The sequence below is a fragment of the Dicentrarchus labrax genome, unplaced genomic scaffold (assembly GCF_905237075.1).
Source record: "Dicentrarchus labrax unplaced genomic scaffold, dlabrax2021, whole genome shotgun sequence".
In the NCBI taxonomy this organism is placed as follows: Eukaryota; Metazoa; Chordata; class Actinopteri; family Moronidae; genus Dicentrarchus; species Dicentrarchus labrax.
This window is the reverse complement of record NW_026136708.1, coordinates 20,196,009-20,218,254: the sequence shown is the minus strand read 5'-3', so window position 1 is coordinate 20,218,254 and position 22,246 is coordinate 20,196,009. Positions and strand designations below refer to the sequence as shown.

General features: G+C 39.4%; 1 protein-coding gene across 1 annotated transcript in view; it reads left to right on the top strand.

Annotated features, from left to right (window-relative positions):
• The window catches only part of galnt14 (UDP-N-acetyl-alpha-D-galactosamine:polypeptide N-acetylgalactosaminyltransferase 14 (GalNAc-T14)), a 160,339-nt gene that overhangs the window by 76,036 nt on the left and 62,057 nt on the right, over positions 1–22,246 (top strand). Inside the window, exon 3 of the mRNA XM_051409506.1 lies at positions 16,562–16,660. Coding sequence (XP_051265466.1) covers positions 16,562–16,660 — 99 coding nt within the window. The remainder of the gene's footprint in view (positions 1–16,561; positions 16,661–22,246) is intronic.

The window sequence follows — 22,246 nt, the reverse complement described above, 5'->3', positions numbered from 1 at the left end:
ATCAGTGTTATTGTGTGTGTGTGTGTGTGTGTGTGTGTGTGTGTGTGTGTGTGTGTGTGTGTGTGTGTGTGTGTGTGTGTGTGTGGGGTGCTGCTAATGCTTGCTTGGCACTGACATTTTTGCCCTTTGGGCTTTCGCACACAGGGAAGAAACAACACTCTCTGCAGAGTTTAATGAGTGTGTGTGTGTGTGTGTGTGTGTGTGTGTGTGTGTGTGTGTGTGTGTGTGTGTGTGTTTTCTCTGTGTTTGCATATAGATGTGCATTAGAGTGTGTTTGCATATACTTGAGTGTGTATATGTGTGTGTAATAAGACAGGTGATCCTTCCGTGCTCCAGACCCTGTCGCACTCTGACAGATGGGGTTTCCACAGCTTTTTTGTGTGTTTGTGTGAGAGTGAAAAAGAGAGGAAATGAGTGTGTGTGTACGCGCGCGTATGTGTAATGTATAAGCATTTCTCTATACCACCATCTGTGGTGGGATGCTGGTTTAAACTGAAATATTGCTTCATTCATCACCCAGCAGAACGCATACACACTGTCATCGCTGTGTGTGTGTGTGTGTGTGTGTTTTTTGCATGACATCCAGTGTGCATCTCCACATGCATCATTTTGTGTGTGTGTGTGTGTGTGTGTGTGTGTGTGTGTGTGTGTGTGTGTGTGTGTGTGTGTGTGTGTGTGTGTGTGATGGAGAGTGACCACAGATCCATTGTACAGAATCCTTCATGTGGAAAACCTCTCCCTCTGCCTGCCTCCAAACATTCATCTACTAGTGTGTGTGTGTGTGTGTGTGTGTGTGTGTGTGTGTGTGTGTGTGTGTGTGTGTGTGTGTGTGTGTGTGTCTGTGTGTGTCTGTGTGTGTGTGTGTGTGTCTGACCTGGGGCTACAGAGTGACTGATGGTTTCCTGACTGTGTGAAGCAAACTGACTTGGGAGTTGCAGCTATGTAAGGACTGACACAAACACACACACACACACACACACACACACACACACACACACACACACACACACACACACAGAGTAATAGAATATACTGTATGGATGCTAACAGTCTCCCTCCCACATACAAGGTTAAAATTTTGGAATCTGTAATGGTTTTTATATATACTCCATTTATATGTATGGGGGTAATAAAAATGTGGTGAAACACTAAAAATGGCATGTTGAGCTTAGCCTCTATTCCACTTGATTCTTCTTTATAATTTTATGGCATGTTGCTGAGGGTTTGTGTCCATACTTTAAGCCAGTGGCTCTCAATCTGTGAGGCGGGCCAATCAACATATAAAAGATGTACGCATCTCCACATACTCCCACTGTACAAAAATGAAGCCAGAATATCCCTGATACGGCTGTTATCAGTATCAGCTGTCAATCAACATGTGAAAACCCCTTTTTATAACTTCAAATAACTAATTAAAACCAAACTTATCAGAAAAATGAACCACTGGAACAACCTATACTGCAGTCAGCCACCAAAGGGTGGTTGAGATGTTTTGGCTTCACTTTTGGAGAGCTGTCATGTTGTCCATCTATATATATGTGTGTGTGTGTGTGTTGATGGCGGACCCCACTGATGAGGGGTAGAGTCACTGCATGTGGTGTGTGGATTATTCCAGGAGAGCGGAACCAATTTGATTGACAGTTATTTATGTGTGGTTATGTTTATGTGGTAATTGAACAAACACGAGTTTGCTGATGCTATTATTTATTGTTTGCTGAAAATGATTTCACTAAATTTCACATTAGATCGTCTTTTGGTGGGCCATGAACTTCTTACTTCTGAAGCATGCAAGAAAAAGTATGAGAACCACTGCTAGCCAAATCTGCTACTAACCTCAACAGTAAAAATTTAACATCTTGTCAAAACTGCTTTATTGGCCTGAACATAAGATGAACCATCCACCTTTTCCAACCATTTTTGGTAAAGGGCGAGAAACACTGCAGACTACTCTAAAACTTTTTTCTCATAAAAGGGAAAACAACAAAATACTGAAGTATGATTTAAACAAAAAACATTTGTGTAATTTATCCAGACATGTTTTCAAGTCCAGCAAATGTTTCATTCTGTTCAGCGGTCACTAACTCTCAAACTCTTCTGTCAGGATCTTGAAAGGAGTTGGCATGATATTCTGGGGCAGTTAGCATTTTCAGATTGTCTTCTTGGGGCTGCTCATCATGACATTCAGTGACAATGAGAATCTTTGGGTGGTTGACAGATAATAATGAACGTACAACTTGTAGGTGAAAAGATGGGGGTATATATATAAATAAATGATTCAAAAAGCAACATACAATGTCAAGAATTTCTGTGACACTTATATCATTGGCATTTAACAACTGCATATCCCTTGAGCCTCATGATCTCATTGCTGTTGGCACAATGTCAAAGACTCATGGGAGCTGTAGCTGTTGAATGTCAAGGTGTTTAACTTTAACTGTCCAGCACAGTAGTTGATACAGACATGGACCCGAATGTGGACAGAAAACTACAGGAATATGTTTCAACTTTCAAAGAACAAAACTGGTGGCATATTCATATGACACACCATATGATAAATCACTTTAAATAATTAAAAACAATACAGTTTACCAAATAATTTAACTAGTCAATGAAGTGTATGTCATTTTATATTATTATGGTTTGCTGCATTTTTCCTTAAAATAAGAAATAATTCTTTCTACCTCTGCTGCCCGACACTGAAGGCAGGGACTGAGTTCAGCTTTTATCACAGTATGACTGAATCCTAATGCATGTTTACTCTTAAATGTGCTCAACTCAGCACTTACAAGTAGAACCACAAAGCAACGTGTTGACAGATGTGATACTTTTTTCTTTTTCTGTGTGTAGCGGCATGTGTGCATCACCATACACAGCATAAACAATAAACAATACACAGGCTCCCTACATTTAAAAGCGTGGGCTTTAAAGTTTTCTTATAGCCCTTTCTGTAGAAAGAAAAAACAACCATAATGTCAGAATCTTCCCAAGCTCTCTTCAAATTCAGTTTCTGGTACTTTTCTTTTCACTCCTTTGCACAAAAGAGTGCACAGGCAACAGAAATGTCAGGCTGCTTCTCCACGTCAAGCTCCATCTGGCATGCTGACATTACCTGAGAAACTGTCACCTTTCACATTTGTTTTTGCAAGAATGTAGACTGCAGAGATGTCTTGTGACCGGAGTCTGAACTGCATTGTTTTATTAGCACAGAAATACAGTAGATGATGAGGCAAGAACATTGTAACATTGTAATGCTGTTTTTTAATGAGAACAGTTTGACAGTCGTATAGTCATATATCCAGGTGTAAAGTGTAAGCTTCTCAGTTGACTCAGTGTAAAAATACAAGTTGAGAAATTGTTTATTATATTAAACATATGTATAATCACTGAAGTTACCCCCACTCCCAGAATGATGATTTTAGACGTTTTAGGAGAGCATTAATAAATATTTCTGCACTTTGGTTTCTCTTGACCAGCTTTTTCACATTCAGCAAACAGTGCATTTATTCACGGATACGTCAAAGCAACAAAGCAAATGACAAACAAACCAACATCCAGCAATTATCCGTGTCCTGCGGAGGTATTTAAAAGCTGTGATTACAAAATGATATTGTAAAAAGAGCTCAGTTGTTGTTCCTTTTGTTTCATTGTCTATGATCTGCCTCTTTCCTCTTTTTTTGGCGTTCTATACCTTCTACTGACTCACTACCCTTTATTTGGTTTATTTTGGTTTGTTACTCTCCTCTTCTTCCTCCTTTTGTTTTCATGTTCCTCTTTTCCTGTCTTTCATTTTTTTCATCTCCCTTTGCTGTCATCCCCACTCTTCCTCCTCCCACTGTCATCCCCCTCTCTCTCTCTCTGTCCAAACTCCCTAAATCGCTCTCTCTGAAGTACATTCAGCCGTTACAGAAACCGAAATAGAGACATGGGTGTGAAACAGAGAGAGAGAGAGCAGAACAAACTCCTCTCTCCCTCCCTCTCTCTCCCTGTCGCTCTCAATGACAGTGATCTTTCATCTGCTTTATTGTTCAAAGCCTTGTCTGAGATTCGATCCTGGTTTTGCTTTGCTTTGACATGACAGGATGAAAGAAGAGAGATGGAGAGACAGACAGACAGGGACAAAGGGATGGAGAGAGGGGAGGTGCAGCCACAGTGAAAGCGAAGGAGGGAAGGATAAGGAGAGAGAAGGAAAGGGATGGAAGGACAGAGGGGGTGTGTGAACCTGGACATTATGGTATTATTATTACTAGTAGTAGTGATAGTTCTGTGTTAGTATTTGTATTGGGCACACACTTATTCAGTCACTTATCTCTCTTAAAACGCCTTGGTCCGACTCTCTTTCTATTTACTGTTCTCTCTCAGATGCACAAAACAAAAGTAATCAATCATGCTCTATCGTTAACATACAAAACAGAATCATGTACTGTGAATATTTCCAATTACATTTGTTCCTGTCAAAGACTTTGTCACCAGAACTCCTGCTCCTCAGAATTCATAAACAGTCTCTTCACATGAGTATTAGTAGAAGGAATAGTTGTAGTGTAGTGGTAGTCACAGAACTAGTATCAGTTGCAGTGCGAAAGCAGTGAGTAAGTACAGTGGAAGGGTGTTGGCAGTGTCAGTTTAATGGCAGTACCAGTGTTAGCCAAACACGGACACCAGTAGTAGAAAATCAAAGGTAGTATTACAGAGTGAGCGATGATAGAGGGCAGCAGCAGTGTGTAAGGTAGTAGTATGCGTAGTAGTAGTAGTACACGTAGTAGTAGTAGTAGTAGGAAGTGATCAATGCTGTAGTGTTAGTACCTGAAGTTGTGCCAGTGGTGTAGTAGTAACAGTAGTAGTAGTTGTGGTGGTGGAGCAGTGTCCATACTAAGTACAAGTGGCAGCTTTAGTGGTAATAGTACTGGTAGTAGTAGCTGTGCTAGTTCCCAAATATTAAATACATCACACACCAGGCAGTGTCCTGTGGGGTAAAATAAAATGTTTATATTCAGGCTTACTCACCAAAACGCAATGTGTTCAAGCAGCAACCTCTGTGGCTGGAATATGAAGCTAACACAGAAGCATCAAAAACATCCATGTTTACCATGTATTCTTCTTCACTGCCACCTGTAGATCAGTGGATACTAGAATTGGTAGCAACGCACATAAATGTAGTAACACCACCTCTAGATAGTTGTAGCACTATTTCTTGTAGAGGCAGTTGTACTGTTTATAGCAATAGTAGTAATACTATTAGTCACAGTAGCACATTAATTGTAGTAGTTGTGGAACAGATAAACTTGGATATAATATCAGAATAAGTTGCAGTAGTAGTACCATTGTTGTGCTAGTTTCACAGCAGCAAGTACAAAAACAGATGCATAATAGATAAGTACAATTCTATATACATTATAATATAAGCATCTATGACACAAATATATCTTTTCATATTAATATCACAGATTTTCCTTTGATACAGCAGCTTGGCTCTGCTTTGTACTAGTTGCATCTCCGTTCCCAAAATCCCAGCGAAGAACGTCCTCTTGGGGTTTCTGACTTTCATGACACAGATACCCACTCATGTGTGCTGTCTGTCTGCAAAGTTACTTCAAAGAGGTTTACTTACATAAAAAAATATGAAACAGAAGGAAAGAAAGACAGCTAACTAGACCCCTGCTTCCCACAAGAGGTGGAAGAGAAAATAAAAGAGAGACCAGATTATTATCTTCGTATCGTCAGCCAATTAAATGGCTGAAAATACCTACTGTGTAACAAATACAGACACAATAGCTAATTTCATGTGGTTCCATGTTTTGGTAATTGAAATATCTCCTGATATTTTATCACTGTGATTTCCAAAATGAAACAACTCCATCAGTTATATCAATTACACACCTGCACAAATACATACTTACATTCACATATGCACACACACATACACATTCTGCACCCATTAAACCCTCACAAAAACACATAGAGTATGTGCTTATACATGAGGTCATACACAAGCTCAAATTCATGCAAAATGTTTCCACAGAAGTACAAATACCTGTGCATAAACACAGACGCTGTACAGACAGTCAGAGGCAGCCAGAGTTGTGGAACTGTAAAGCATGAATATGTAAGCAGCATGGGGGTGAAGCATCTCTCCCAGCAGTTCCAGCCTCATGTTTTTAAAAGAGTCAGAAAACTCTGGAAAACACAAGCTTCTCCACTCCACTGGGGGGTCGCAGCAGCACTAACAAGGAACCAAAGGAGCCCTGGGAGTGCTTAAAATAAAATAAAAAAACATCCAATCTTCTGTCATCTGAAAATCTCTGCCTTTGTTCATTGCTGACACCCCCTTCCCCTTTCTCAGTTCTACCAATAACAACTTGTCCTCAAGTTTGGCCATCATCTGTCTTCTCCTTAAGCCGTTTTTTAGTGTTCTTGCCACATGGATGATTGTGTTTCTCGCGTTAGCCTGTTGGAGAGGCCAAAACGAGCCCTCTTGGGTGACAGTGTTCTCCTTTTACTTTGACGGTGGGTGTTGGAGTTAGTTTGGAAGTTCTCTCCCTGGTTAGTCCTTGCCAGGATTTGCAGTGTGTGTGACAACCTCGCCCCCTCCTATACTAAATTTAGTTGTTCCATGGCGTACTTTCAAAACAGAGAAAATAAAGATCACGATAGAAGTAATGCTTTTTTAAACAAATGCTAAACATAGTGTCACATAGACATTTTTAATGTTTTTTTTATTTTAATGACATTATTTTATTCAAACAACAAAAACATAAAATGATGGCATTTTCACAGGAAAAAAATACAGGGTGTCTGTTAGTCAAATCTTTGCAAATGAATCAGATCAGAGTCTGCAGTCAAATCTGTTTACTTGGCCCAGTTTTGCTGAGATCTGAGGGAATATTTAACTGTTCTGACAATGCAGCAGGACAGTTATAGAGTAATGCTAATAAAACAGACTTCTCCAAAATAAGATCTCCTTCTTTTTAAAGTCAGTGACTCTTCTGATGTTTGTGACAGCTTCACCATCTGCTTCTAAGTACAGACGTGCAAGTGTCAACAAGAGCGAGTCTGATTTTTTTTTTTTCAGATTTTGGATAAAATAGCTTTCTTGGGTTCTTTGTCTGTTGTTGTAGCCTCACTGTCCCTGCCACCATGTCTGTGTCTATGTATGACAACATAACAATGAAGAAGTTAACACAGCTCAGTTCAGCAGCTGATGCCCTCATCGAAATGCTTCACTGGGTAAACCTCTGTGTTTTACCTTTGTGAATCACATACAAAAACCTGTTTCATGGTTGCTATTGAAATTGTGGAAGACCGAGCAGCAGTAATGGTGTGAATGTGTTGTTTACCTGGTAGAGAAAAACTGCTCATTTTAACTGTTATCACCTCACTGACAGAAGATGCCCAAATCTCACTTAGCTTTCACAAAGGTGAGCAAAAAGCCAATAAGGGTAATTTATTAATGAAAGATCTACAGACAACTATATAAATACATACAGAATACAGTTCATTAAGGTAACTCAAGGCTGCACCCAAGCAACAACAATGAGAGATTGGCATCTTGTTTGAGTCACAGTAAACAGTTTTCAAACCATGACCATTATATTTTTTTTACTGAACTTAATCAAGTAGTTTTGTACCTTAAACCTCACGGAGGTGACAAATCAGAAAGATTGTCATATGAAACGGTTATCTAATGGTCTCATGGATTGTTTTGGAAGGAAATGACACACAAGCTATTTTATTATGTAGGTAGGAGGTTTTGTTGCCTCTGGAACAATGGGAGATTTTTTTTAGGGAAAGAGTGGCTGGCTAGGTTTTTATTGGTTTTCCAAAGTTGTCAAAAATATATTTTTGGCACCTCAACACTTCTTTCTCCTCTGCCGATGCAGGGTTAGCAGGGTATATGCCTTGAACCTCTACTGAGCCTGTAGCAGCTACAGAAAACACACATCAGGTGTTGAGTGGAATTGATTTTGAGGAAATGCTTCAGAGGATCACACAGAAGAACTAAATGTTGAGCTGACAGCACTGTTGTCCAGCCATTGCCCTGTGAAGGGCAATACAACAGATATTTGAGACATGACAGCAACCCTCCTGTCTCTTAAACACACAAACACATTACTTCAAGATGTTTACTTCGATATAGTTGTTTTGACATGAAGCAGCTGTGTTCTCAAATGATGTAGAGCACATTCACCACACTGAGTAATATGAGTAATAACCACCTAGAAAGGGTTCCCTCTTCTTCACTCTGTATAATTTCCCTCAAATATGCAGTAATATTCTTCCTGTACTTATTTCCCATGCATCTCATTTGTTATTTATGTAGTGCATATACTGTACACAAACATTCCGTTAGGCTATCTGCATGTATCACATATTTATGGAATATTTCAATATCACACTATTACCTCCCTTAAGGAGGTTTCATTTTCAATTCTGTTTGTTTGTTAGCAGTATATTTCAGGAACCGATTAATCAACAAGTCCTCATACCTAAATAACAAACTGTGATTAGTCCTTACCTTCAAATATAGCTCATATAGACATTTTCTGATCTGTTACATTTATGATTACGAAGGCGAAGGAAAACACATCATGCACTAATGGTCATACCAGAGCAAGTAAGGCTGTAGAAGCAGAACCACTGGGTGTATTGAATTGATTGATGGTGCATTTTCTTGCTTATGAATTCAACTTTTTATTTGCAAGAGAAATAATATGTTGTTTCATCTTTTAAAAGTTGCATAGGCTTGTTTTAATGCATGGGCTGAGGAGCAAGTGATTCATTTATTCTCTTGATCCAGGGAGTTTTTTGTCTACTGAGAAGCAATGCAACATAAATCAATCTTAATGTGTTTATATGGGTCTGTGTGTGTGCGCTTGAGAGTGAACTTGACGTAGTTCTGTAGATTGCGCGGTGTACACTGCATTTTGAATTACTTTATTGTTGCTTTTTATCAGTAGGAATTAAATAAACTCTTGACTTTGGCAGCAGAAAACAGTGAATATGAGGCCACAACCTGGGCACTTTTCCTTTTGCAAAATATGTACACTCCTTCACTCCTTTTGGAGATTGAACCTGCTTCAATTAAAATTGTTGAATCTACTGAACTATTCATTTGAGCTATTCATTCATTGGAGTCATTGACTCGGAAATTTTCCTAATGGAATTTTCCAGTAAAAGAAGAAATGAGGCATTATCAACTGTCCCTCGCTGTCTCTTTTTTCTTTTCTCCTCTTTCTCTCGATCAGGAGAACAGAAATCCCTCGCTCCCTCATTCACCAGCAGTGTGCGTGTGTGTGTATAAATATGTAAATGGATGTTGCCTAACCAGCCAAAACTAGGCCATCTTCTCCTCTGTGAACACCTGAATAGAAGCGAGACAGAGATAGTGGGAAGAGAAAGAAAGAAAGGCCAGAGGTGAAAAGCTTACCAAAATATCTTACTTCAGCAGGCTTGCTGCTTCTCTGCTCAGATTAAACTGACATTGTTCCATATCATGCTTCCCAAGTATAAACAAAATGATTTCCCACTGTGCATGTTTATTCTTAAGAATATCACATTGAAAAAATATGATATTTGATACTTTTCTCAGTCGCCCCCTTGTAAAAATAGCTTTTCAGTGTATTGTATTCACATTCTGAAAGCACTCCTCCATCTTCCATTGTTGCATGTGAAGTTCACAATTCCTGCAAAGTTTGCAAATACACACAGGATGACACAGGGTCCCAGGAAATGAAGAATATCGAATACAAAGAGAAGAGCCAGTGTCCTGTTAGCCACATGCTAATAGCCTGAGCTGTTTTCAGTATTCTGGGGGAAGTGCAAGTATCAAGGGAGATGAAAGTTTTTGCTTTCTTCTCTCAAGTCAAGTCATTAGTGAGTCAGTCTCAAGTAAGTGAAGTCTCTCAGCAGTCAGTGCCATGTGAAGTCTGAAACAAAGTCACATATTCAGAACCAAGTGTCATAGTCATAGTTTTTGTCCAAGCTTTGAGTCTACAGCACTGCTAAAGGCTTGCAAGTCAGATCATAGAGGCCCTTCCATGTTGTCACTTAAAAATGTATTTGAAATTATTATAAGTTCACAGAGGGATGGATTTATTGAAAAAACACCACGACCACACATCCAACCTTTGTGACCCCCAAAATAAAACATAAGCTGTTGCTCTGCACCATTTTCACTTCAGTGGAAACTAAATTATGCAATTTATTTGCTCAGTGGAGACCTTTCCCTCGACTGCACCGGTTATTTTGTCCTACACTTTAAAAAACTCCAGCATGTTTACATTTTCCTGACAACGACCTCTTGTGGTCGAACGCAAAATGGTAGGGTTGGAGTACTGTGGCATAACGCTGCAAGACCTCTAATGAGGGAGGTTGGAGTGGATGGTTGGACTTTTTACACTGGAAATAGCTGTTCACATCTTGTTTCCTGCCAGTAGTCAATGTTGGTTTCCTCTAACCACGACCATCAAAGAAACCAACCTTTTCCTAACCATAACCAAGTAGTTTTAGTTCCCTAAACGTAATCTGCATGTAGCCATTGAGGTAACAGATCATTTTGGAAAGCAATGGCAGGCAGACTTTTCTCTTATTTAGTTTGGAGGACTTGTTACCCCATCAAGGGTCGACATTGCAGACGTTTGATAGAGAGGTGAAGGATTTAGCTCTTTTGCGGCAGGATTTAGCCCCAAAACAGAGCTGTAAATCGCCACTCAGTTACAGCAACTCTAAGTCTGCATGCCTTTTTATGTTTGCAACTTTTCAGCCAGGAGTGAGACAGAGAAAACAAGAGAAGACTGAGAGACAGAGAGGGCAAGGTGGGGCACGGAGAGAGAGAGAGAGAGAGAGAGAGAGAGAGAGAGAGAGAGAGAGAGGAATAGAAGGGAAAGAGAACAGAAAAAAGCCAAGAGGCAGAACAAGTGAAGGACGGAGAGAGAAAAGAGTGTTAGAGGTGTTAATCAGAGGCTGTGGGTAGCTAGGTACTGTGTGTGTGTGTGTGTGTGTGTGTGTGTGTGTGTGTGTGTGTGTGTGTGTGTGTGTGTGTGTGTGTGTGTGTGAACAGGTCTGACAGTATCTCAGGGCTACATCAGTGGCCATTAGTATTTTGCAGCACGAACACACACTTTGACAGGTCAGCTGCACCGCCCGCAGAGAGGCACTATGTGTGTGTGTGTGTGTGTGTGTGTGTGTGTGTGTGTGTGTGGTGTGTGTGTGTGTGTGTGCATGTGTGACCGCTGGTTTTGACCTGTCCTTTCATGTGTTTATCTCACCTCCAGATGAACTAGAATGAGCGAACACAGCCACACACACACACACACACACACACACACACACACACATACAAATTCACTCCTCAAATGGCTCTGCTCATCAAATATAAATGATTTTCGCACCATCTGGACAGAAATCTACAGTAAACACTCTGCTCATCGCTGTCCTCTTATTTTTCTTCTTTCTCCTGTCCTACAGCCGACACCAATACAAGTGAAATCCCAGGATCCTCCACATCCAATTTAATACCACAGTAAAAAACAACAAAACAAAACATACTTCCACGTGCACTTTCTTATTTAAATATTGAGTTAAATTATGTTATTTTCCCCTTTTGTCAGCTCTATTTTTTTACCGTTGCCTTTTTCTTCATCCCCTCTTATCCTCCCTCTCTTTTTTCCTTTCCCTTTTGTCATCATGGCTCTCTCCTCACTACTCATCCCCTTTCCCTCCATACATCCTCTCCTAATCTCCCCCCCTGCTCTTCCCTCCTCTTTATTTTGCTCTTACCCTCTCACCTCCCTTTTATCCTCCTGGCTTTCTTCCTCTCTTTTTGACATTTGTCTCCTCTGATGTTTCTTTAAACCCCCTCTACCATCCTTTCACCTCCTCCATCGCCTTATTTGACTCTTTTTCTTCTCCCTTCGCCCATCATGTGTTCCTCTTCTCTATTTCCTCCCATGTCTCTCCTCTTCTTCATGTATTTTGTCCCCTCTCCTGTATTTACTCCCATTTCCTTCCTTATGTATGTGTGTTCTCTTGAGCTTTTACACATCAGGACGTGAACACACACATTCACACACACACAAACACACACACACATACATGCGCTCAGGGGAGTGTGAAAGCTTGTTCATATCAGCTTCAACATCAGTCATCTGTCAGCACAACTTTTTATCTGTACATCTCTGTGTGTGTGTGTCTCTCTCTCTCTCTCTCTCTCTCTCTCTCTCACACACACACACACACACACACACACACACATGCGCACACACACACAAACACACACAGTAGCAGCTAGCTCGTCTTTATCTTCTTATCGTTCCTCTCTGGTAGAGCTGGTGAATAAATCAAATGCAGGAAAACCAAAGATGGAGACGGGGAGATAGAGGGATGGAGGAGGCAGAGAGGGGCATGATGGGATATGATATGACAAATATATACAGCGCCTATTCCCATTCTCACTGGTAGAGAGATGAAGACAATGAGGGAAGAAAGGCAGAAGCAAAGAAAGACAGAAAGAAATCTGAATGCAAAGTGACAGTGTCTGCTTGCAGCCTGTTCTTTTAACATATATGTGTGTTTACAACTCTATGACTCTAAATGAGCTAGTATGCATAACTATTTTATATTATTTTCTGTTCTTTATATCATCATTATATCGTATTCTTTGTAACAGCATAAGATTTGATGATGGTAAAGGCAGCAGACAGTACAGTTAAAAAAGCTAAAAACAGGGATGGAAAGAGAGGAATAATGAAAGAAGATAGTAGGAACTGTAAAAGGTAGACTGAACTGACTCGGGAAACTTCCCACCACTAGCCAATGTGCCCTTGAGCAAGACACTGAACCCTCCCCTTCCCATCTACTTTACATGCACACATTACAACAACAAAAGCATGAATCATGCGCTTGTTTCTCAACTTTTACGTTCTGTAATCTGCTTTGGTGATATTGTTTCCCCACTTAATCATCATGCCTCTGAACTAAAAAAAAAAAAAAATCAAATTGCGAGTTAATGAGGTGCTGATAGTATTATTTCACAGCCGGGTGCTCGTGTGCACAGACTGATGCTGTGTGCCGACCTGTTAATACAACAAATTAGGAGTTGAGCATATGTTCTAACCCCACTGCAAATCACAGGAGGTGGTTCAATGTTTCTCTCAAGGACACTCTGTAGGAGCTGGGTTGGAAAGTTTATATTCAGCTCTTTTCATACAGTTTGGGAGCATGACGCAGAATTATTAGACAACCCTATATATATGAAAAGGTGAAGGAAGTGATGTTCATGAGATCCATAAAAATCTGGTCTAAACCAACGTTTTCTGAGTTACATGTGTGAGTTTTGGTTGGACAGATTGACTGAAGTGACCAGACTTCATAGAGATTACGACTTTTTCTTAAACATTTTGTTGATGTCCTCTGATATGGAATTTCCTCCCAGATCCCACCGATGTTTTTCATGAGGTCTTTTTTCAAAAGTAGACAGATTTTCTTGCCTCTAAGCTACACAAGCTAAATTTTTTCTGTGAAAAATGTGTATCTTATCTTTTTGAACTACAAAGTGGGGCAGCAGCAGAGAACCCAATCTTCCTCGGTGGCAAGCTGAGAAGCATGTAGGGGTTATTATAAATAAGAGTTTGTATGTAACAAAAAGTAGTGCTGTCAGTCTCTGTGTTGTAGGATATGAAAAGGTTTGCAGAAAATTCAAGAAGACATCTTTGCTTTAAAATATATTTGGCAAAATATATTTGTTAAAAACTTGTATAATTTTAGTTGGCTGTTATTAGTTATAGTTACTTAGTTTGTGTAAGTGATTCAATTAAAACATATATCCAAACAGTATTGTGTGTAAAATACAGTTCTGTCTCCTGAGAAATAAAATAACTAAACATTCCCACATTTTCTGCAAGTAAACAAGTCTTTCTTTTTCTTCTGTGTCTACAAACAGCAAATTGAGCTTATTTAGTTCCAGATTTTAATCAGTTAAATTGTAATTACGTCTTTAAGTCTGTATGTCACAAGAGCACAGATGTTAGGTAGTGCATGACTCCATTGAACTTCAAGGCAGATGGAGTAAGATTTGGACAAAACAGACTCATACAAACAGAGACCCTGCACTCTGCCTGTATTTTCTTATTTTGTTGTTTGGTATGTTTCTTTGCGTCAACCTTTGGGCAGTGGGTGTGTAGCCCCGAGTCAATAACAGCACTCAGGGTGTCAGGGCAGGAATCTTTAAAAACTTAACAACCAGGTGCCAGATTGTGCATCCATGGTAAACATCCGAAAAAGGAAAAAAAGGAGTTGTTGTGCTTGGGGTGAGGAGCGAACTTTGAATCCCGTGTTCACAGGGTATATGTGGGGTCTTATTCAAAATGTATTAATCGATTTAGCGGAAATGAAAGCCCTTTAGTATTAAAAAGTAGTAGCTTGTTTTCAAAAATTACATTTGTCCAAAGTTTTTGTTAATTTAATCATTGCGTAAGTGTGTTGTGGAATTCTATGTAGTTTATTTATGGAAATCTTGCTAGACTGGACATCAACTGAAAAGGACGAGCACGCTCACTGACACGCTAATTGACCACTGCTTGATAAGGTTACGCATAAAGGTCCCTTTATGCACGACTGTGGCTATTTATATTGTACCACTAATATACTTATCACATGTAGGCCTACCTGTAAACCATCTTAGCAGTAAACAGACTTTATAGACTGCTTGGCAATTTACACACACACACACACACACACACACACACACACACACACACACACACACACACTGTGTAGACTGTAAAATAATACCCTAAACAATGTTTTACTATGAATTTTCACATCCACCTCATCATTACAACTGCAATTATCTCTCATCTGAAGTCTCCATGAGATGACACAGTCTCACCACACATTTTTCCACCACCGCTGAAGCTACTACAATGGCCATCACTTCATACTGCTGACCTCTGACCTCTGAGTGACCGTTCCCTCCCAGCTAATCTGAATTATGTTACATCGATACAGTGGTCCGAGTAGTTATTATAAACAAAGACTGCTTAATGGTGCTAACTTACAATCAATTTATAGTAAATGTATGTTAAAGTTTGTCACTAATAACACCAGTTTGAACTCAAAGTGGCAATGAGATCCTAAAATGCATAGAAAGAGTCTTTAAAAGGTCTTAAAATGTAATAAATTTAACTAAAGGATTCCTGCATATACCCTGGTTCAAACCGCAACTGACAGATCCTACTCATTCTGCCTTTAAGTTGTAATTTATTGTGTTAGTCATAATGTTTTCGAATTAAGCGTCATATTTCACATTTGCTCATGTTGGGAAAAAAAGGGTCTACATTTGACATTTTGTTTTTTTTACTCCTTTCTACATGTAATAAAATTGGAAATTTCAGTCCAGCCTTTCAATGTTTTTAACTGAATATTCAGACCAGTGTAGTGTGGCGTGCAAGGTTTTACATGGACGCACACACACACACACACACACACACACACACACACACACACACACATACACACACACACAAGGAAGGTGAGGTTTTTAAAAATGAAGGCCAGAACAGAACTAGCAGACTGTTTCTGTTTGAAAATGTCACCAATCCATCAATCTGATAGGTAAAGGCCAGTCTTCTCATTATACTGTGTGTATGTGTGTGTGTGTGTGTGTGTGTGTGTGTGTGTGTGTGTGTGTGTGTGTGTGTCTGCCTCTGCTCTTTTAGAAGAAAAGGCTGCTGACCCAGCGAAGGCAGCACACACACACTTGCACTCACTGTTATGTGGTGTATTTTAATGAGCTTCTGGCTGGTTATCTATAATTCATCTTCAACAGGTCTGGTCTGATCACTTGGTCACTGTGTGTGTGTGTGTGTGTGTGTGTGTGTGTGTGTGTGTGTGTGTGTGTGTGTGTGTGTGTGTGTGTGTGTGTGTGTGCGTGTGTGTGCAAAGTGTTGATGATATTTTCACTTGTAATATCACTGTAACCAGCCAGCATTATTACAGAGCATTGTGGCTATTGTTGAGACACTTTATTTTGAAACTACATTCAATCAGAAATTGCCCCATTTTCCATTTTTGTACATCTTATAGTCTCAACTGTTGATAGAGTTACCAATTTAATTTGAATGATGGATCTTTTAGGAATGTAGGGCTGTGCGATATGACGATATATATCGTGTGGCAATAGATAAACGTCTTAAACTGTCATTTCAAATGCTGTGCACTGTTACAGTTGTGACTAATACCCCTCTTTTGCCCTCTACTGTAAATCAAATTTCTCAACACAGGCAGTAAATCTGCACATGGGCAACACAAACAAACATGGAGGAGAGTGAGTGTGACAGGGATAATCCAAACAGGAAAAAGACTCCTAAAAAAGCTACTTCTGTCGCATGAATGTGTAATATGAAAAGTCTGACATGGGCCACCGTACTTTGCAAATATGATATGATATTATATATTATTATTAGATATCCCGACTCACTAATTGTGGTAAATGTACATTAACATGGGACATGCCTTCCAGTGGCTCAATGGGTCTGATGTCATGTTTTTTCTCTCTCTCTCTTTGCAGGTGCACCACTCTTCGTTATGACTCTGATCTTCCTCCAACCTCCATCATCGTCACCTTCCACAACGAGGCCAGATCCACCCTGCTGCGTACCATCAGGAGGTAACACATCACACACCTGAGACTTCTTAGATTATTGTGGCTCAGTGGTAAAACTGGTCTTACAAAAATATTATAAAATACATCTAACTTTATTTTGTAACTGGGGTTTTTATTTTATTAAGGTTCTCACATCAAACATTTGATCATATGCATATGTAAATCTGAACATATGGGTTTGTGTTTTCATCATTACACTTGAAAAGGTGTAATTTTGTTTAACATATAATTTATGCACATCTTGTACAATATTTTCAAGGAAATGCAATTTAATGACACAGAATTCTGATACTTTTGAATTATCCCTCTGAGTGTCAGTCTTCAGAAACTCGTATCAGTTAAACTTTTGGCTGATGAGCAAAGAAACACTGAGCACCAGAAGTTACACTAGAGATGCAGTGAAGGGACAACAACCTTCACACATGCACACACACACACACACACACACACACACACACACACACACACACACACACACTCACATTTACTCGCCTGACCCTCAATCTCTGGACCATCGTTCTGTCTTTTAGTTTGATGAAATCAGCAGGTCAGCACACACACACACACACAACACAAACGGTTACACACACCCACACACACAGACACACACACTCATATACACGCAAACACCTCCAGGTTTTGGCGTGGGTTCAGCTCATTATACCGGTCAGTCAGCAGGGACCGGCCACGTCTCCGTACTATCACAGAGGACATTGTGTATTTTGTGTGAGTGTGTGTGTGTGTGTGTGAGAGAGAGAGAGAGAGAGAGAGAGAAGTCTCTGTGTGTGTATGTGTGTGTGTGTCTTCCCCTTCAGCCCTTCTCAAAGCTCTGCAGTTTTCAACCAATTAAAAGACAATCTGTCTCCCTGAGCCCCTGTGCTCCCTTTGGCTCTGGCACTCTGTATGTAAGTGTTGCTGTGTGTGTGTGTGTGTGTGTGTGTGTGTGTGTGTGTGTGTGTGTGTGTGTGTGTGTGTGTGTGTGTGTGTGTGTATGTGTTGCCGGTGTTGACTTGGAGCTGGAAGTAGTTTAGCTGCCTTTTATTTTTAGTTTGTGAATTTGGAACATTTGCTCTCACCAGGATACACAGGATCCTCCGAAGCTTCTTTATTGCTGCAAACAGCTTTATTTGACACAGAAACATTTTAATGAACATATCTTCTATTTAAAAGACATTTAAGGCAGCAATAATCCAAAACATTTTCATTTAGATATTTTTTATATTTGCTTTACTGTTCTTGAATTGATATATCAAAATAAACCAAAACAAGATTTTCAAAGATTAACAGTTCTCTAAATATTAAGTGCTCAGACAAAGAAAGTCTGGTATGTATGTATTTTAAGATACCATACTCCAAGATGGTGTCCCAACATTTCCAGTTAATGCGGTTTATTAAGTGAATATTTAATTTCTCTGGAAGGATGATAAAAACCTGGGTTGCACAATATTTTACATCTTGATGAAATGACCCACTTGAATGTAGCTTTTCTAGGCTCTGAGAGCCTTACACATATTCAATCTTCATGGACAATCCATGGGGAAAATAGCATTTTTTACAGTTTTGGGGCAATTCAGCAGCGATACTGTAGGGTCTGCTACTAAAAACAAACTAGTTGATACAAAGTGTGGTCGTATATAAAGACTGACCACGCTCAAAGGTGAGGTGCCCTCATTGAGACGAGCGACATGTGATTATCTGTACAAAAAGGGATAATGGAGCACACTTTTTGACAGTCTCTCCCTGAAGGCATTTGCACTCAATCTTACATTTTTCAAGCTGCCATTTACTGTTTTGGCGAGTAAAGGAGCAGCAGGTTTGCAGAAAGTATCCGCTTTAAGTGCTTCACCTGGTGTCTTTACAGGCAGACTGAAGTACCTGAAACAGTGCTACAAGAAATACTTGACATTTACAGTTTTTTCATGAGTCAGTGAATCACAAGAAGACAGCTGACAACAACAAACAGCGGACAGACTGAAAGTTGTGACGTAATGAGCAATGAGACAAAAAGTATTTTTAAAGAATTTTTAAATGTTCAAAAGCTGCACATGCAAGTTTTTTGAGCTTGGTGTTTGGTTACTATGGAAACAGATATTTCCAGTTGTTTCCAAAGTATCTGCACAATTTAGAATATGTTGTAATAACTTAACTTCTTCTTTAGTAGGAGAGAGTGGACTCACTAGTTCATTGGTAGTTAAGTGTCTTTTTACTTGATGATTCCAGAGAGAGGTCAGAGGTCAGAGTTACAGTTGACTGGATCTGGTGTTAGTGCTTTGCATAATTGGACATTTAATGGACCATCATGTGGTTTTGCACGTTTTGGCCCATTAACTTCATATTGCGTGTAATTTATATTACTTCTGACCCAAAGCAAATCATTAGTTTTTAGACAGATTTTCCACCTTACAGCCACTGATTTCACTTTATTTCAGGACCAGATAAAGTAAAACTTATTTAAATGATCTGAGATGTGCAGTTCATTACACTGAACAATTTTCACCTTTATTTTTTGTTGAAGTTATTGTGCTATGGTGCTGCAGTTTGAGGCAGGATCATTTTCAAAAAAATCATAACATTTACCAGCAGGAGTACGGCATGTTGTTATAGGCAATAAGCAAACATTGACGATGTGGAAGGAAAACATTCACTTAATTAAAAAAGTTGCTCTGGAGACCAGCGCATTTTGACGTGAACATGAACCCAAGTCTTGAGTCCATTTGTTTTTGTTGCTTTAAATGGTGTAGTGTTATATGTATAGTGAGATTTGAAATAGTAATATTTATATTTATTGGGGTAAACCTGCAGCAAACCATTTTAAATGTGTCAATACCTTCTGGTCCCATTAGGCATAGTTGTAGACATCCATCTCCCATGCCCTACAGCATTTAACCTGCACAAAAACTAATAGCAAAGGATGTTAGTGTCTCCTAAATCTAAATGTGTGCAGCTATTATGATGTGAAGTCAAGTACTGAAAAGCCTCTGTCATCAGTCTTTATGGGTGAATACTTTTGAAAAATGTCAATCTGCTTGTTCTCCAAACTTCACTGGATCATATCCAAAAACTTTACAAAACTTTTTCTAAGAGACTTTGAAAGATATTTAGTCGAAGACAGCAAAAAATTGCAATCTAATTCCAGGCGTCAGTTTTCAAGCATAAAAAAAAAACCTTGAATAGCCAGATAATAGCTAGATAAGTTTTCTTTTTACTATCTGCAATCATGCTTTGCTCCAGGGACTCAGAAAACACTGAAAGCGTATTGAATGGCCACAATTATACTATAAAAGGGTATAATTTGGGAGTTTTGTGAGCTTCGGGGCTCGACGATATGCAGGCAAAACTTTAATAAGTTTGATTTCTGAGACAATGATGGGCACTTTGAAAGCTTTTCATCTCGTGATCAAAGAGATGCTTTCTGAGGGAGAGCTGGGCCTTGTCGATATTTAATCAAGCTCTGATCCGAAAATTGATCTCATCTTCTCTGTCTCCGCCAGGCGAGAGATAAGCAGGCGAGGACGGAGAGAAAGAAAGAGAACGATAGAGAGAAGACGTGAAGCTTTTGAGGACATATTTGGTTTTAATGGGTTTAGTTTGTTTTGGCTCTGCACGTGTGTGTGTGTCAGCTGCAAAGGTTCCATTATTATGGAGGAGCCACAGGAGCATCTTGGGAAAAAGGATGAGGGAGGGAGAGATCTCTCACCGATCAGCACCAGCTCAGCACTTTCTAAATCAGTGGACCTAAAAACGCACAGTACAGAGTCCGGATCACTTCCTCTACAACTGATCACTCAGGATTTATTAGGAAGAGGTCATTAGGCAGATTGATAGTCTTTGCTTTTACTGCAAGTTCACTGTTTTATATGAGATTAAGTGATACTCTATTGGACCCTGCTCTTCTTAATTTATATCTCGATCTTTATTCTTTTCTTGCACATCATCGTAGCAAGTATTTTGGCCAACAGGCTCAAGTCCCAAAAAACATGTATAGTCCCACCAAAAACTCTGTTTTGTCTATCAGATATAATTTAACATTCCTGATTAGAGAGCATCCATCAAATATATGCATTTGGCATCCAACCTAAGCTGTGATTAGACAATATTTGTCGTCATAGGATGCTGGTATGTAGCATCACAGATCATCAGTGATGAAACTTTGTATTCCCTAGATTCAGTGCTTGTATGGGGCATTAGATTATCACTGATGAGCTTATACATACAGCATCCACTAAACAAACATCATCAGACAGTAATGAGTGAATACAGCTATATAGCAGATATAGATCATGGCACATTAGCAGTGACAAGACTGTATTTAATGTGGACAAACTAGCCTTTTGACCCCCGAATGAGACTGATAAATGTAGATGTAGCTCTGTAGATCAGCAGTGATGAGACAGTATTTACTGGGTGCAGATATATAGCATAATGCATCACTGGTAGTTAGACAGAAGAGAACGTATTGAGTGGCTGAATCAGGATTTTTCTTTTTTTTTTTTCAAGAACAGTTACTGTGGATCTGCTGGGAAAGGCTTTCTGTCAGAGCAAGGAAGATTTAACAAGCGATGAAAACAGTGGAGTGTGTAACTTTAAAAAGCTAAAAGTTATTTTTAAGGAATAATGTTAATTGATACACATTTTTAATAGTAATCTTATACAAGAAAAAATAAGTGTTTTTCCCCCCAAATAGTGGACATCTCATTTTTGCAGGGAAATTCTACCATTGCTGTCAGAGGTCTTGATAGAGAAATTGGTTGGAGAAAGATGGCGGGATGCGGATGAATGGAAAGACTGGTGGATGCAGAGGTGGAGCGAAAGGAGTGATGAATTACTCCAGCAAGGTAGAGGATGGAAGAACTGGCTGTCAGCTAACCAATCGGGCAGAGAGAGAGGGGAAGAAAGAGGCAGGGAACCAAGCTGAGGTACGAACAGGGAAATATGGAAAGGCAGAAAGCTTTAGAGAGGATAAAAAAGAAATAAAATCGTACCCCGAGTAAAGTCTAACACCGTAATAACAGTAGAAACTAATTTGAATTCTCACCTGTAGGGAATGAAGTTAGTGAAATGATTTTTGCAGCTGATTTACAATAGGAGATAAAAAACAAAATGCCCCATACACATGAAGGAGTTGCAATTTGTTTTTATAGTAACCAACAGAGCGGAGATATCTTGCTCACAACAGTTGAAAGCATCACTTCTCAGGTGTAAATAAATCCATAAATCCGGGCCAGCAGAGAAGCAAAACAATCTGAAATCTATAATAGAGGTTTTGTAGTTGCGTTTCACGTTCAGCAAACAAATCTTCTGGCTTTGTGGAGGACCAGTGGAGAGTTGTCAATGCACAACACTGAATTAGGTTTAAAGCTTTAAAAACTGGAGCTAGAAAGGACACACTAGTCCTGTACGTCTGTTTGAGTAGTTGTTTGACACAAGTCAGTTCACCCTGAGCAAACTGTTAACAATGGCTTTGTTGGCTACAGTAGATCAACTATTAACATACAAACAAACAAAATGAAATTTGATCTGATTATGAAGTTACATGAAAAGTTAAGGGTATTATATAGTTAATATATTTTACTAGATAAGTGAAAACTT